The sequence below is a fragment of the Nicotiana tomentosiformis genome, chromosome 1 (genome assembly GCF_000390325.3).
Source record: "Nicotiana tomentosiformis chromosome 1, ASM39032v3, whole genome shotgun sequence".
In the NCBI taxonomy this organism is placed as follows: domain Eukaryota; kingdom Viridiplantae; phylum Streptophyta; class Magnoliopsida; order Solanales; family Solanaceae; genus Nicotiana; species Nicotiana tomentosiformis.
In genome coordinates, this window is record NC_090812.1 from 75,846,232 (window position 1) to 75,864,036 (window position 17,805).

The following is a 17,805-nucleotide window of genomic DNA, read 5'->3' on the forward strand; positions in this document are numbered from 1 at the left end:
CTCTTATCGACTATTCCTTAGCAAGAACTCCCCCTTGCAATCTTCTTGGTATTTTTGGTATAAAAAGAAGAAAGAAAACAATTTTCCTGAACTGATCAGGTAGACTCTTGAGACTATTTTTTCAGGAAACTATATTTCAATATCAAATTCATGATGATTCCCGCATTAAAATAAGACTTTAGAATGTTAAAAAGATTATCCAATTAACTTACGAATGCAATACTAAAGAACATCATTATACTTGAGAAGGTTAGTATTAACCAATTAAATTTACCATTACATTTGATTAAACAGAACAACACTAATGGAAGGAAAAAATGAGACACCAACAATTCCGTGATTTAACCAATTATGCCTATGTCTACAAGTAAGAAGAAAATAATTCCCAATATAAACGACGACATTAATCCATAATCGTAATTCACTGAGCCACTTCATGAGTAGGAAAGAAATTTCTTGAGATAATTATTGTAAGAGCAAGGTCGCTCCAACTGAACTAGATGTCCTGCCTCTTTTATGTACTCGATTGTCCCATTTTCTCCCAACTTCCTGCACTCATTATTTTATCCAAAATTAGATAATTCGATAGATTTGATCAATAACAGCATAAATTTTGAATTCCAAAATTGCTCTTCAGCAGCTAGAACATAGCTAGCTGCCAAAGCTAGGAACTTACTGTTTCATGTTATCAGACACTGCCATATTAAAAATCTTGTCGTCGTCACCACATAAAAGGTAAATCCTCTGTTGTGAAAGATTAAACAAAGATATTTAGTAAAGTACTACCCAAGTTTACTTTTTATTTTTCCTTTTCTTTTGGGGCATGTTTTTATCGTTTTTTTTTTCCTCCCTTAAAATATCCTTCAATTCCCTTTATTAAGCAATTGGCTAAGAACTGATATTTTATTTATTCGGTATGAGATTGACTTATGATTTTTGGGTAATTTACCTACATTCAAGAAGTTTTGTTCAGTAACAAGAACAAGAGGAAGTGAAGGTTGGAAATACCTGGGAGTAGTTTGGGATAATAGTTGCGTCTTTGTCACTGATTACTAAAGCGTCAAGAAGTTCGGCTTTCTCCTTTCTGTTGGCAAACATAACCTGCTTTTATAGTGTTTTGTTATTAAAATCATGGTATAAAAATGCAAATGTAGTTTATAAACACTGATAATATAAAGAATTTGTACACAAGAACAACATTCTTTAACTGGTAAATTTATAGCTAGCAGAATATTAATAACTTTAAAGTTTATCAATTACCAAATTAAGTTTATCAATAATATAATTACCTGCTATGAGAGGCGGATCCACCTCACAAATTATGGTGCACTTGCACTTGGAGCTATAAGTTAGATTTTTAATATAATTTTCTGAAAATTTTGTTGTATAGTGCAGTGTGAACCCATGGTCAAAAGTGGGCGTTGGATCCCCAGGTTTCACACCATATGGCCACATATTCTATTTTTATTTTGAGCTAATCTTTTCTTCTCTTTCTCTTACCCTTTCTTTTCATTTCTCTTTTCCCTTTGACTTCATCCAATTTGATAAATTCTCTTCATGGTAAATACTAAATACTAATAGATTAAGAATTCTGATATTAGCTATTGATTATTTTTAGTTGAGATTTGTTTTATCTTGAACTACTCTAACTTTGTTTTACAATAAATAATTTATGTGACTAAATGATTAGTTACGCAGTACATGATAAAACTTGCTTCATATTTTTTTATTCCAATCAAATTTTTGAAGTTTTGTCTTCAATTTTTAAATAAGTAAAATACTTTTTTTTGGTAAGCAAATACAAAGAATTAGCCATATGCTCTTAAGGCTTTTTGATATCTCTGTGTTTCTTTTTGAATAAAAACATGCGAAAGTTTAATTTTTTACGGCATAACTTTGTCATTAACATTCTACGTACCTTAACTTCCTCTTTGCTTTGACACAGTAAGAACCAAATCAATTTAAGACCATATTATTCAATAATTGTATATAATGTTAGTGATATAAAATAAAAATTATGATTTATCAAGTATGAAGTTTATCTATTTAGATAATGTGCAAAATTGATTAGTTGTAAAACACTATGACAAGTATCAACTTTAGTCAAAGTTAATGGTGCATCCATGATATTAAAATTCTGAATCCGTTTCTGCCTGCTATTGTATGTCACCATAATCTGAGTGTAAAAGAAATTTATATGCACCTCTTCCAAATGGAAATGTCAAAAAATATATAATATCTGAGATATATAGTAACACTATATCCGCGGTAAAAACTTACTTGCGAATAGTGTTTACATCAACTCATATCCAACATTTTTTCGTCTTTCTTAAGTTTTCTATCCTTATTTTAATAGTCTTTTTTACATGTTGATGAGACGCAATAATTTTTCCATTCAGTTACTTTTATGTTTTGGTTGGTTCATGTATCTCTAACGATGAATCAAAAAAAATGCCAAAAGATATATAGTGCCTGATTTAAGAGATGTCCTTAGTACTTTATACACCAAATAAAGTTATTTGTCCACTTTTGACATTTTTTTTGGGACGTCAACTTTGACTAGACTCTTAAATCTTTCTTTTGGGGCTGCTTTTACCACTTCCCCTCGCCTCAACAGTTACATGCATGTCATTGATCATCCAATAGATTCAGGTATCTTAGCACAATTTTTACAATAATGTAGCTCATTTTTTGAGATGTATATTATTAAGTAATTAAAAGTATATCAACTTAATTTTTTAAACGAGCAGGTCACATTATTCCACGTGGTATCAACACTACAGAGATTTTAAATTTAAGTCTCAATAAATAAAATGATCACACAATTCAATATAATTAATAGATAGAATATGACTTGTAATAAGTTAAAGAGGAACAACGTACCTCAAGAAAATCTTTGTAGAAAAATTCAGGCAACCATGGCAACTTATGAGAACCAATAGATAGAAGCACTTTAACTCCAGAGACAGTTTTGGGCAAAAGAAAATCAGGCCAACTTGTGAACCCAATATTCTCCAACGATGCATTGCTAATAGACTCAGTCAACTCAATAACCGTACTTGACATAACCATAGATTCAACCATGTGAGGATACAATTGAGCCAACTTGAACCCAACCATTCCTCCGTAACTAAGTCCAACTAGAGAAAACTTTTCCACTCCAAGCTTCATCATTCCCTTTGCTAAACAATCTGCCTATAATATAATTTCATGTGTTTGTCCAATGATAAAGAAAATTAAAAAAACGACTGCAATTTAAATTTCAGATGAAATAATCACGCAATTTAATACCTGAAAACTCGTTGACCTTTCGGGACGATCAGTGAAGGAATCTCCAAAGAAAAGTAGGTCAGGGACGTAGATAGCAAAATCAGCACCTGAAATTCTTAAGGAAAGCACTTGAAAAAGCCAAGTCAAAATTCCATTGGAAACAAATCCATGAACAAATACAACAGCAGGCTTAGGTGTAGAATTAGGTAATTTGTTGTTTGGGTTATGGTAATGAATGGTTTCAGTTGGAACCCAAAAATGCATGATAGTTCCTCGTTCTATTTCCACTATTTGGGATGTCATTCCAATAGCTTTCAATACACCATGAATTATTGGTTTTATCACTGCAAATACATTTCCCATTTTCTCAAACTCTTAATTTCTCCCTTTCTCTAGAGGAATTATTCTTAAGATGATAGCTGTGAGAAATTATATATACTACTATATCTGTAATACAGTACAGGCTAGGCTGGCTAGAGATGATATTGTACACGTATTCTTGGCGGCAAGCTGACAGAGTCTTATCTTTTTATGTTTATTGCTCTATTATACAGTCCGTCATCTTTATAACAACATCCTTATATAACAACACTTCACTATAAAAGTTAAGTTTTTTTGGAACCAAATTTCATTTTCTGTTATAATATATGTTTTCAATAACAGCAATTCGCTATAACATCCATAAATATTTGGAACAAACGAATCTGTTATAGAAAGGTTCGACTGTATTATTCTAACACATTCTTCACGAGAGTTGACCTACTTTATTCAAATTAAATTTATTATTCTATTATATGGCGATCCTTCATCAGATCTGAAATTATTAAAAAGAACTTTGACAGATACGAAAATATCCCATGAAACTCGCACATACTTGTAACAAATTGAAAAGTTTAAAATTAAAAAATTGTATTTATGAAATGAAACTGAGAGAAGTACTATTTAGCTAGAATCGATCAGAGGATGATCCAATATTTGAATTTATGAGTTCTAAAACTAAAAAGATAACTTACTTAATTATGGATAAATTATTCATATATATTCAGTAAATTTTTTAACACAAATATAAAATACTGGCCAAAACTAATAATTTCTGTAAACTCTTAGCTAAAACTCTAGCTTGGCTAAGGGGAGGAGAAATATCATATAACGGTACTCCATATCCCATCAAATGATGGTAGATAAGTACTGAAGAACTACTTTTGAACCCTCTGACAAAGAGATTTTATTTGTATCACTACAAAAAAAAGAGGCTCATTTTGTGTGTGTGTGTGTGTGGGGGGGGGGGGTGTTTGGTCGATTTGTGGTGGTTTTCGACCTCCACAAAATTAATTGTGACGGTTTAAAAAAATACTACAGTTATGTTCGTCACGAGCATTTACGCACAGTTTTCTAAAACCTTCATAACGATTGCCACAAAATAAAATTTGAATTTGTGACGGTTTCTCCACGCAAGTAAGGACAGTTTGTAACCCCTATAATATGATATCAATCTTCTAAAAAAGAAAATTGTGGGGATTTATAACCCCCACAATTTGAACTCAATGGTTAAAAACAGCATTTAATAGTGACAGTTATAAATGCTAAAATACCTATTTCAAAATTTTAATTCTAGGATTCAATGATAATATTACTAAATAACTCATACAACATAAATCAAATTCCTTTAAAAATATCTAGTGTAACAAACATTACGAATTCGAATTCATATCAAACTAAAGTCATACAAACAAATTAATTATAACTTTGTTTACCCGTAAAACGATACAGTTAAATTTGTTCGTCATTTCTAGACAAGTGAATTAATTTGATCCAAAAAGTAACGAAATAACTGATGAAATATAAAATACTTAGCCTTAGAATGCAGATGGAACGACAGAGTTGATGAGTCCGGGAACAGGGTTCTCGGGCACAACAATGATAAGATCAAAAGCGATGAGAATAAAATTATAGTAAAATACTGTATAGAATGTAGTATAAGTTAACCAGAAAATTCATCTCCTTACAATGATAACTGAGCTCCCTATTTATAGCTATATATTGGGAAAGGAAGTCCTAGGATGATGCCTTCTTTAATATCAATTATGAGGGCCATTGATCAAGATGTAACGTTGGACATAAATGCTAAATTTCTTGTAACGGACCATCATCCTTAATGGTATAAAATATTTTGTATTAAATGTTACCGGGCGCAAAGCATTTAATACTCCATTTATAATCGTTATTCCTTCCGGTGACAAGCGGAACAACTATGTTCGATGGCCATCCCCATCTTGTGTTCCATGTGTCCTTCCTTTAAGTGTCCACGTGTCATGTCATATTTTTTCTTATACAGATAGCCCCCCTGCTTTCCGGTGACACAATCTTTAGTTACCAGGAAGTTGGTAGAAAGCACCTTTTTGGCTGGAATTACTATAACTCCCTTTGAAGTTCTCTGACAGTTGATTAGACGCACATCTCTCCGCATTTAATGTCCCAAACACGCGTCATTTCATGATTTAACACAGCTTTTACCGATTATCGAGGTAATCATGGTCATGAATTTAGCCACCTAAATTTTACTTATACACACCATCCTTCTCTTATGTATTTCATAATCTCTCATACTTCTAATTTGCAACTTTATTTGCCGACTTTTCTCTGATCTTCTTCGAACCAGAAATTTTCCTTCCTTCTATTCTAATGGCTTTCTCTTCAAAACGTTCTAGTTCTTCAAAGGGTAAGAAAAAAACTGAGGATTCTATTCCTCCAACAGTGGGTTCCATCATCCCAAAAAAGCTTAGTACTTCGAAGGATTTTGAAGAAAAATTTCCTGCTGCTAACCCTCGCACATGGGCTGTTAGTAGGTACTCTTCTTCTATTCTCCCTTCTAGTATTCCTGTTGTGTAGAAGGACTGCCGCTGTCATGAGTTGGATATCATTGCTCCTGACCTATCGGAGCGAGTGACCCTTCCCATGGAGGGATTTACATATTGTTTCACGTATCCCTTTACTTTTGGTGCATTTTCTTTGAGCGGAGAGCTTGATTCCATGATTACGGGGTTTTGCCTTCGCTACCAAGTGTGTTTGGCACAGTTAAGTCCTTCAGTGTGGAGGACGGTCGCCTGCCTTCGGCGTTTGTGCCTAGAAACAGGAGATGAGCTAACCCTAACTCATATGATGAATCTTTTTTCCCCCAAAATCTTCCGCGGGGAATGATAAACCTTTGCAAGCGTGGCCATCATGCTTTGTTGTCTAGCATGGACGACGACAATGACCGTGGGTGGATGGAACGGTTTGTTGCAGTTGCCACCAGTGACATTATTCCAGCAACAGCTTCATCCTTTCCGGTTACTTGGAACCACTCTCGTAAGTTTTCTTTTATACACCTTTTCTTACTAGATATCCTTTCATGCTTGTATTGATCCTTCAATCTTCCTAAGTTTCAGCGACTCGATGGATCCCACCGATGGTAGAGGGCTTGGACCGGTGGGTTCAAAAGATCTTGGACATCACAACGCCCAAAACTCGTTTGTGGAAAGAGCTGTCCATTAAATACGAGCGGAAGGCCAAAAATCATGGTAACTTTAACTTACCTCATTTCCACTTTTTGTATATGAAAAACTTGGTTGAACCCTTCTGACATGTTCACAAAATTAGGTCTACCTGCGGGCTCAGTTGATGTCCCCGAGGAAGATGTTTTGGTTGACCCTGCTGATGCAGCGAGGCTGCTTCAGGAGACACTTACTCGAACAGGCGTCTCTGGGCCTGCTTCGGGCGCAAACGTTTCTTCACGGAGTCCCCGGCTAGAGAACAAGCAACCAAATATAAGGCGTTCCTCTACGGCCGGGGAAAAGAAAAAGAGGGCAAACCCGAATCATCTCCGGTGGCGATGATGACTGGTCCTCCTTCCGGGCCGGTCATAAACACTATGATGATCGACGATAATGAAGAAGCTAGTGATGAGGGATCTTCTTGACATATAAGGATATGATCCTCATCATCTCAACATGATGCTCGACCTATTGAGACTATTGCAACAGTTGAAGATGACGTCTCGGCACTTTGGGGAGAATTTGATTTGGTAGATAATGCCAACTCCCGCTCTCGGGCCCCAATTGGTGTAACCGATACTGCAAGGCTGAGTATTGGGTCCATGCCATCTTTGGTTGGCGAGCATCAAACAACCAGCACTGCATTTGATGTAGCTGCTTGTCACTCTTCCACTCCATCATCTTCATCTCCACCTTCACCATCACCAGCAACTGCTATATCATTTCCATCTTTGTCCACTCTTCAAACAACGGTTGCTACATTATCTCCATCATCCGCGCCTGACCACGAAGAAGGTGCCCCTCTTCCACAGTCCCCAGTTCATGGGAATTTGGGGCAAAATTATGCTGCCCCTTTTGAAGATCCACAAAGGAAGAGGAGTGTTACCATTTCGGTCTCCACCGGGTGCAACTTACTTTCGAGGCCGGTGGAGCTTGCTAACTATCTGAAACCTTTGACTTTAGAAAAAGACTAGGAGAAGATTCAGGCACTCTCGAGAGAGTGTTTGTTGAACAATGCTATGCATAATGCCGCAGCGGTACGTTCCTTTCTTCTTCTGTTATTTCTTCTACTTTTGAACAAATATACCCTAAGTTTTACCTCTTCTTGTTTTGTAGGCCAACTTTTTGATTCTGAGGGCCTCCAAAGGCTGATTCGTGAGAAGGAAGAACTTACTTCTGAACGGGATCATCTATTGGCGGAACGGGACCAAACTGTTCTCCGCCTCTCGGAACTGGAAACCAAGGCTACCGAGGCCGTTGTTTTGGAGGCCCGTTTACAGCAAAGCGAGCAAGAAATGGTAACCCTTAGCCAAGAGATTAGGCCGTTGAGGGTTAGATTTGATGAAGCCAAGGCTAAATGGACAGAAGTCCAGAATGCCATTCTTGCTGCAAATGATGAGGATGTCTCTACTGAAAGAGTGATTAACTTAAAGGCAGCCTTAAACTCCAAAAGTGAAGAGCTTGCTGTTGTGGTAGCGAAACATGCCCAGTGGGAAGAGAAGTACAGGAAAACTATCGAGCATAATAGAATCTATAGTTCAACTGTCTGTGAGCTCGATGCCGGTCTCAAATCTGCTAGGTCCGCCCGGGAAAACCTTTCTGCCAAAATTACTCAACTCAAAGAAGAACTCAAGCGCCGAGCGACTTCCCTCATTGTTGAAAACACTTATTCTATGTATAGTATGAGGAGAAAAACCTTGGAAGAGGCCAAGACTGGTATCATTGACATTGATGTCGAAATTGCTAAGGCCCGAGAGCTTGAGTTGGCTGCAAAGAATGGACTCCCGGTGCAGTCTGATGCTCCAGGTTCTTCTGATTCCGGTTTCGAGTTTTTAGAAACTGAAGAGGGGTCGAAAGGTGATGATGCCGAAGAGCAAGTAGGGGAAAACGTTGAGTCATCAGTGGAACCAACTCCCGGAGATGCAGATACTTCTCTTCCTCCTGATTCCGGAGACACTGCAACTTAGCTTTTTCTTTCTTTTTCTATTTTTTACCTTTATAACTCTGACGCGCCCTTGTAAATAAAAACATATTTTTTGCTCAAGTTCGTTTGAGTCTTATTTTTATTTTGAGTTTTCATGAAAGTCTTTAACTTTCGTACTTACTTAAGTATTCTGTGCATGTTGTTCTTTTCGCACTTTATTATGTGTAATCTCGGATGATTTTTCTTCAAAGCATTTTGGTTCCGAGAATTATCCCCTTTACATGAGGGTTTCAATAAGTATTTGCGCAAATTTGTTTTTTGCGTCATTTTCGTATGCAACTTGGGGTGTATTTTTACCCGATGGCATTATGGATTCTGGGCATTGATTCTTTCGAAACCAACCCTTTAACATGGGAGTTTTTTTATAAGAGAGGGCCCTCTTATGTTTACGGTGTTGTTGAAGAGGGCGTCTCTTGTTCATTACGTCATAATCATTTGAAGTATTTGTTTAACTTTCAAATGCTAAAATTAACTCATCGTTTAGACAAGAAACAAGATAAAAACAAAAGGATTTCATTTCATTTAATTCCTTCTATTTTCAAAAGTACATAAGCATTTTGCTATGCAGAAAAGAGATTGCCATGACTTGTGGCTATCTTGTACAACTTGTTTCTACGGTGCTGGCTGCGCAGTTCCCGGTCCCGATGATGTATTCTATTCCGGATTTTCGTTCCTCGGTTGATGTGGCATTCAGTGTTGCCTAGCATTCAGTGTTGCTGTAACCTCATATCATTCCCCCCAAGTATTCGAATGCGAAGAATGCGAATTGGAACACTAGAAGTCTTGTATCTTCGAAGATCCCACCAATGAATTGCTAGGTAATCCTTCACTCGGCAACATATCTTGTTTTCCATGATATCGACCGAAAGAATACCTAAAATTCCTCTAGTGGTTTGTGCTCGTGAACGATCGGGTAACCACTTTTCGATAGCAAACGTAACTTCTTGGTGGGAATTTGCTAATAAAGCAAAGATTATCTAATTGTCCCTAAGTGGAAACTTATTTGTTTGCCTTGTTATCAAAGGTCTTACCACTACTGTCTTTGTAGTATGCTTTCCGTTGCTGCCTCGTTAAAAACCTTGCCAGAGAAACCCAATTGGTACAAAAACTGAATGAAGGGAAAAAGAGTGCAGCACATACTTTCCATTTGGCTGTTGTTCGTTAGCAGTAATATCTTTTGAGGTGAGCCACGTTCCAGTTGCTGGGCAACTTGTCTCCGTTTTGGTTTTCTAACTCGTATGATCCTTTCCCAGTGATAGCTAAAACCCAGTAAGGGCCTTCCCATGTTGGGCCTAACTTGCCCGAGTTGAGTTCTCGGGTGTTTTGAGTTACCTTCCTCAAGACCAAGTCTCCTACTTTGAAATATTGGAGATTGGCTCTTCGATTATAATAACGCTCCATTCTCTACTTTTTGGCTTCCATTCTGACATGTGCCAAGTCCATGCGTTCCTCGAGCAGCTCCAAGTTGATTAGCATTGCTTCGTTGTTCGATCCTTTGCTCGCCTCGAAATACCTAAAGGTTGGTTCCCCCACTTCCACCGGTATCAAAGCTTCTACACCGTATACAAGGTAAAAAAGGGATCTCTCCCATGCTTGACTTGGTCGTTGTTCGGTAGGCCCATAGAACCCCAAGTAATTATTCTGGCCAGTTGCCTTTTGCTGCTTCCAACCTTTTTTTTGAGGTTTTGAATAATCACTTTGTTTGTTGAGTCCGCTCGACCATTTGCACTTGGATGATAAGGTGAATAGGTAATCCTCTTTATCTTCAAGTCTTCAAGTAACTTTGTAACTTTTGCGTCGATAAACTGTGGCCCATTGTAGCATGCAATCTCTTTTGGTATTCCAAACCTGCAAATTATATTTTTTCACAGAAAATTGACTACTTCGCGTTTTTCGATCTTCTGATAAGGACCTACTTCCACCCATTTAGAAAAATAATCAGTCAAAATTAAAAGAAACCTTACCTTTCCAGGAGCCAGTGGCAGTGGTCCGACGATGTCCATCCCCCATTTCATGAACGGCCACGGGGACAGAACTGAATGCAAGGGTTCTGCCGGTTGATGTACTAGTGGTGCGAAATGTTGGCACTTATCACATTTTCGTATGAAGTCTTTAGCATCTTGTTCCATACGGGGCCAGTAATACCCGCCCGAACTAATTTCAGCACCAAAGAATCTGCATCTGAGTGGTTGCCGCATATCCCTTCGTGGACTTCTCTCATGACATAGTTAGCTTCTGATGCTCCTAAGCACGGGGCCAACGGGCCTTGAAAGGATTTTCTGTACAATTGGCCTTTCTTGAAGCTATAACGTGCAGTTTTGGCGCGCAACGCTCTTGATGGTTTGGGGTCTTTGGGCAACTTTCCATGCTCGAGATAATTGATAATTTCGTTTCTCCAGTCCCATACCAGACTAGTCGAATTCACCTCATAGTAACCATTTATGTCCATGTCTGAGTTCATCAGTTGTACTACCGTCCCTGATTTTGATCCTTGGATTTCTGTTGATGAGCCAAAATTTTCCAATGCATCTGCCTCCGTGTTATCTTCCCTCGGGATATGAGTTATTGACCACTCTCGGAATCGTGCCAATAGAGCCTGAACCTTTACCACGTATTGTTGCATATGCTCTTCTTTGGTGTCAAAAATTTCGTAGACCTAATTTACCACCAACTGCGAATCACATTTGATTTCGATGACTTTGGAGTCATGTCCCCGGGCTAATTTGAGCCATGCAATTAAAGCTTCGTACTCTGCTTCATTGTTAGTTAAAGGAATCGTTCTGATGGCTTGCCTTAAGGTTTCCCCCGAAGGCGTGATTAAGACTATTCCGAGCCCGAACTCTTTTACGTTTGAAGCTCCTTCCATAAATAAGGTCCAAACTCCTGATGTCGATTCCGACACCATTATTTTCCCCTTAGCTGCCAGAGGAAATAGTCCCAGACTAAAGTCGGCCACGAAGTCAGCCAAGACTTACGACTTAATTGCAGTCCTCAGTTTATACTATATATCGAATTCGTTCATTTCGACGACCCATTTGGCCAACCTACCCGAAAGCTCAGGTTAATGGAGGATATTCCTCAGAGGGAAAGTAGTTACCACAACTATCGGGTGGAATTGGAAATAGGGCCTCAGCTTTCGAGCGGCAACTACGAGAGCTAAGGCCATCTTTTCTAGATGTGGGTAGCGAATTTCTACTCCTGTTAAAATTTTGCTAACGTAATAAATGGGAGATTGCGTACCTTCGTCCTCTCGGACTAAAACTGTACTTACAGCAACTTCTGAAACCACGAGGTAGACTAGCAACGTTTCACTTTTTTTGGTTTTGATAGCAACGGAGGTCTTGACAAATATTTCTTCAACTCCTTCAAGGCTTGCTGACACTCCGATGTCCATTTGAATTCTTTTTGAGCAGTGCGAAGAAGCGATGGCATTTTTCTGATGAACGGGAAATGAACCTGCTCAAAGCTGCCAATCTCTCTGTGAGCCTCTAGACTTCTTTTACATTAGACAATTGATCCGGGATGTCCTCTATGGCCTTGATTTTGTTGGGATTTACCTCAATTTCCCTTTATGAGACCAAGAATCCTAGAAACTTACCCGAACTAACCCCGAACACATACTTCTTGGGGTTAAGTTTCATATTGTGCTCCCTCAGGATGTCGAATGTTTCTTGCAAATGCTTCAAGTGGTCACCTGCATTCAAAGACTTAACGAGCATATCGTCTATATATACTTCCATAGTCTTTCCTATTTATTTTTCGAACATCTTATTCATGAGCCGTTGATAAGTGGTTCCGGTGTTTCTTTAGCCCGAAGGGCATCACATTGTAACAATATATACCAAAATTTATTATAAACGAAGTTTTTTCCTGATCTTTTGGGTTCATCTTGATTTGATTGTACCCAGAAAAAGCATCGAGGAAACTCATTAACTCGTGCCCGGCCGTAGCATCAATCATCTGATCAATATTTGGTAATGGGAATGAGTCTTTCGGGCATGCCTTATTAATATCCTTATAATCTATGCACATGCGAAATTGATTATTTTTATTAGGTACTACTACTACATTGGCTAGCTAGTCCGGATACCTTACCTCTCGGATTGAACCAATCTTAAGTAAACGAGCTACATCTTCTTTGACGGATTTATTCCTTGCTTCAACAATAGGGCGCTTCTTTTGCCTTACCGGAGGTATGTTGGGATACAAGCTTAACTTATGTACGGCTATCTACGTTGGGATTCTTGTCATATCCTCGTGCAACCATACAAAATATTTGGCGTTAGTTTAAGGAATTCAATAAAAGCAGACCTGAGTTCCGGGTGCAATCATGTTCCCAAATTGAATTTCCTTTCTAGGAATTCTTCGAACAACGCAACCTGCACCCGTTCTTCTACCATGGATTTCATTGCGTATGTCTCTTCCAATACTTGAAAATACCTTGGTACATGATATTGTTCCGACTCTTCTATCCCAGGGTTATATTCCTCTGGTTCGGGGGCAGGTGCCGGTTCCAGTAATTATTATGCCGCACGTTCCTTTCCTTTGCTACTGGAAACCGAAATTTCATTCATCTCCCTTGCTACCGGTTGATCACCCCTTATCTATTTGATCCCCTCGGGTGTCGGAAATTTTAACAATTGGTGATATGTTGAAGTCACGACTTTCATTTCGTGCAACCATGGTCTTCCCAAGATGATGTTATACCCCATGTCTCCATCTACCACTTCGAAGAGTGTTGTTTTCATTACTCCCTCAGTGTTCGTGAGTAGCAAAATTTCTCCAAGGGTTGTCACGCTTGCTAGGTTGAATCCGGCGAGGAGTTTCGTTGTTGGGATAATGCTTCTGGTGAGTTTATCTTGCTCCAGTACTCTCAATTGTATGATATTAGCTGAACTTCCTGGATCCACTAAAACACGTTTATTTTTAAAATCTGACAAATTTAAAAAAATTACCAGTGCGTCATTGTGCGGCAGTAGTAATCCATCTGTATCTTCATCCGTGAATGTGATATCGTCTTCCGAGAGCCACTTACTATGAGTTATCGACACTTTTGTCTTCTTCGCTGCCGAAAGGTTGACCCCGTTAATTTCATTCCCTCCGAAGATCATGTTGATCGTTTGGCATGAAGGTTCTTCTTATGCTTTCGAGGTTTTCGCGTCGCCCATGTTCCAACCATAGTTGTTTTTAGCTAGATCACTCAAAAATTCTATGAGGTGACCATTCTTTAACAGCGTTGCCACTTCTTCTCGGAGGTGTCAGCAGTCCCCAATCCGGTGGCCGTTAGTGCCATAGTATTCACATCATAAATTGGGATCCCTCAGGCTGAGATCGAATTTCATAGGTCTTGGGAATCGTGCCTCTTTAATATTCCTCATGGCTGACACCAACTCTACGACACTGACATTGAAGCTATATTTTGATAACTTTGGGTAAGAAGAATCTCGCGACCCTGAGATTTCTCTATTCTGCAGCGATCTGTTATTCCGGCCACGATCAGTTCTTCTAATAACGGTGAACCTGTCTGCTATCCGGAAGTTCCTGCCATAACCTTCTATCTGCTCGTAGGGCAAAAACCTCCCCCTCAAAGTCCTTCTATCCATGTAAATATCATCTTTCATTCTTTACCCATCCTTTGGTCGATGATGGAAAGCTAACCTCGTCATCTTCGATTCTTATTTTTGACTCGTACCAGTTATGGACATCCGCCCAAGTCGTCACTTGAAACTCGAGCAGACTTTACTTCAACTTCCGGGAAGTGTCCGAACTTCTCGGATTTAAACCTTTGGTGAATGCTTCAGTTGCCCATTCATCCGGGACTGCCGGTAGTACCATCCTTTCCTTCTGGAACCGGGTAACGAACTATCGTAATAACTCGGATTCTCCTTGTGCGATCCTGAATATGTCAAACTTTTGGGCTTGAACCTTTCTGGCACCGATGTGAGCCTTGATGAAGGAATCCGCGAGCATTTCAAAGGAATCTATGGAATGCTCGGGCAATAATGAATACCACATTAAAAATCCCCTCACGAGAGTCTCACAAAATTTCTTTAGCAACACGGATTCAATTTTATGAGGAACCAAATCATTTCCTTTCATTGCTGTTGTGTAGGTGGTAATGTGCTCATGTGGATCTGAAGTTCCATCATACTTTGACACTTCGAGCATTTTTAACCGCTTCGGGATTAATGCACTCGCCTTGTACGGTAATTGAATATACTTCTTCGAGTTTGGGCCTTTTAGTACTGGTGGGGTGCCCGGGATTTGATTCATGCGGGCGTTTACTTCCTTCATTAACCGCAAAAGTTCATCTTTGAACGGATCGTTACCGTTATTGAGGACAAATCTACTCCCCCCGACCTTGTCGGAGCCAACTTCGTCCCTGGAAGTGTTATTATCAACTCTCTACGTCGTCTGGTTCGCGGGAACATCAAGAGGAACCGGATCTCACTTGTTTGTATTATTTGAGGCACCTGATAGCGCCTGCTTCAATTCCATCATAACCTGATCTTGCCACGTGAGATGGCCTAGAATGACTGCCTTTTGCTCTTGCAGGACCCTTACGGCATCCGCTATATACTCCTCATCAACATTATCAGGAGTTGCCTCCCAAACCTGTCGAAGGTACCGCTTGTCATGTACCGGTATGGTGTCATTCTTCTCATTGCGAGTGTTACTGATTGAATCCTCGAAATGAGGATGTTCCCCTTGAATTTCAGGGTTGCGTGTGCCGTTAACAGTGTTATCTGCCATTTTTTGTGATTTTTTGCTAAGACAAAGTAATCAAAACACGTTAGTAAAAAAAACAAGAATCAATTTAATTGCACGGTTGTCTAGGCTTCACGGTGGGTGCCAAACTGTTTACCCGTAAAATGGTACAGTTAAATTTATTCATGATTTCTAAACAAATAAATTAATTTGATCCAAAAAGTAACAAAATAACTGATGAAATATAAAATACTTATCCTTAGAATGTAGATGGAACAAAAGAGCTGATGAGTCCGAGAACAGGATTTTCGGGCACAACAATGATAAGATCAAAAGCGATGAGAATAAAATTATATTAAAATGCTGTATAGAATGTAGTATAAGTTAGCCAAAAAATTTCTCTTCTTACAATGATAACTGAGCTCCCTATTTATAACTATGTATAAGGAAAGGAAGTCCTAGGATCATGCCCTTCTTTAATGTCAATTAAGAAGGATATTGATCAAGATGTAACATTAGACATAAATGCTAAATTCCTTGTAACTGACTATCATCCTTAATGCTGCAAAATATTCTGTATTAAATGTTACCGGGCGCAAAGCATTTAATACTTCATTTATGATCGTTATTCCTTCCGGTGATAAACGGAACAACTATGTTCGATGGCCATCCCCATCTTGTGTTCCACATATCCTTCTTTTAAGCGACCACGTGTCATGTCGTATTTTTTCCTATACAAACTTAAACATTAGACAATCTAGAGTAGTTTCTCAACAAACAAAAATACAAAGTGCAAAGTACTTGATTGATGATTTGTATTGCTGTCACTTGATGTTACTCTTTACATCCATGGTGAAGCAGACTCGGTCTTCACATTACTATGCTGAAACAATGAAACAAAGAAATTTGATGAAAAACTTATAAACGACTAGCATAGTCTAACAATGGCATTGTACAAAAGTTACTGGACAACCTGGTTACATAAATAAACGAAAGCTCCAAATCTTCTAACAAATAAATTTGTTACTTGGTCTAACAATTGCATTGAACAGAAGTTGATGGATATTCTCACATGAATAAGAGCTAAAGTACAAAATGCTTTCCTCATATATCATCACAAAACTTACCTCCACAAATTATTTTACTTGTCAGCATAAAATCTAGACATATATTCATGAAAAAGAACACTTACGTAACTATTAGACTATTAAGTCAACCTCTATAGATTTACTAACATTATTAAATAAAAAAAGAATAAGTAGCAAGCCAGTCCAATGATTAACATAAGTTAAACTTGTACTAAAGTTGATCGCTAACAACTCTGGAACACTGAAGTAGAAGCAATGAACTAAGATAAACTAATAATAAAATCAAGTCAGTTTCAAAAATCTTTGGAGCTAACTACAAGCAAAAGAAGCAAAAAAAGTGCCAAAACTTGAAGCGAAAAAATAAAATTTGTATACTACCAGCTTACTTCAACATCTTATTTTTTGAGTGACTTAATCAAATTTTCTAAGGCACGAATTCTACTAGCATCTGTATCCGTAACAACTGAAAAAGAATATGAAACAAAATACTCTTAGTTACTTAATGTAACCTAAAGGAAATAAGTAAAAGGTTTGAAAATGAAGGAGGTAACATACGTGACATCTCAACATTCAAATTGTGGAATTTTTGTTTGATTAGTCTCTTTCGATTGTCTCTTCATCAGTTAACCATCTTAGTATCCTTCAAATCGATATTGCTAAGCTAATTAAATAATTAGTACCTGTCTTTCATATGATTGGAGTTGAAAAAATAGGCAGCAGATCGAACTATCACCACAAGAGTGTTAGGGACCTTTGTGGTTGCTGGATGCTGTTGTATATTTTAGTAAACAATCCATATTAAGAATAAGAAAATTTCATATGCAATCAATAAATTAAAAAAATTACCATAGATGTATGTAAGTTGGGAGTTTAGACTTGTATATCAAGTTTCCATCTACATGTAGCCACATACGTAGGAAGATGTCGTTGAGCCAACTATGCTAATTGATCCTAAGGCTACCATTTCAATGTTTCTGATAAGTTATGTGTCTTGCTATGTTTTGATGATTTAACAAACTTTATTGAGAACCATATGGGGAACCTGTTCCACATTCTCTGAGTGCTCAAATATCAACAAGTCTCAAGTTTGGGACATGTTCTAACATTCAGAGTCCAAGAAATAACAAAGGGAACAGATCGACATCAGTTCCCTTGCTGACAGTACCAGTCAACTCCCCATAGTTGTAAAGTGACTGCAATTATTCCTCTGCACACACATAAC

At 38.1% G+C, this 17,805-nt stretch overlaps 1 protein-coding gene across 2 annotated transcripts; it reads right to left on the reverse strand.

The window, feature by feature from the left end:
* Positions 1-250: 250 nt before the first annotated feature.
* Positions 251-3,700, reverse strand: LOC104084799 (uncharacterized). Of its 2 annotated transcripts, XM_009588747.4 has the most exons (5): positions 3,292-3,698; positions 2,884-3,195; positions 1,009-1,101; positions 677-744; positions 251-549 (listed from the first exon to the last, which is right to left on the reverse strand). In XM_009588747.4, the coding sequence occupies exons 1-5, from the start codon at positions 3,631-3,633 to the stop codon at positions 435-437; spliced, it is 930 nt and encodes a 309-aa protein (XP_009587042.1). In that variant the 5' UTR covers positions 3,634-3,698; the 3' UTR covers positions 251-434. The 2 variants fall into 2 exon arrangements, with proteins under 2 accessions (XP_009587042.1, XP_009587043.1); XM_009588748.4 differs by lacking the exon at positions 677-744 and having other exon boundaries at positions 3,292-3,700.
* Between the last annotated feature and the right edge of the window lie 14,105 nt (positions 3,701-17,805).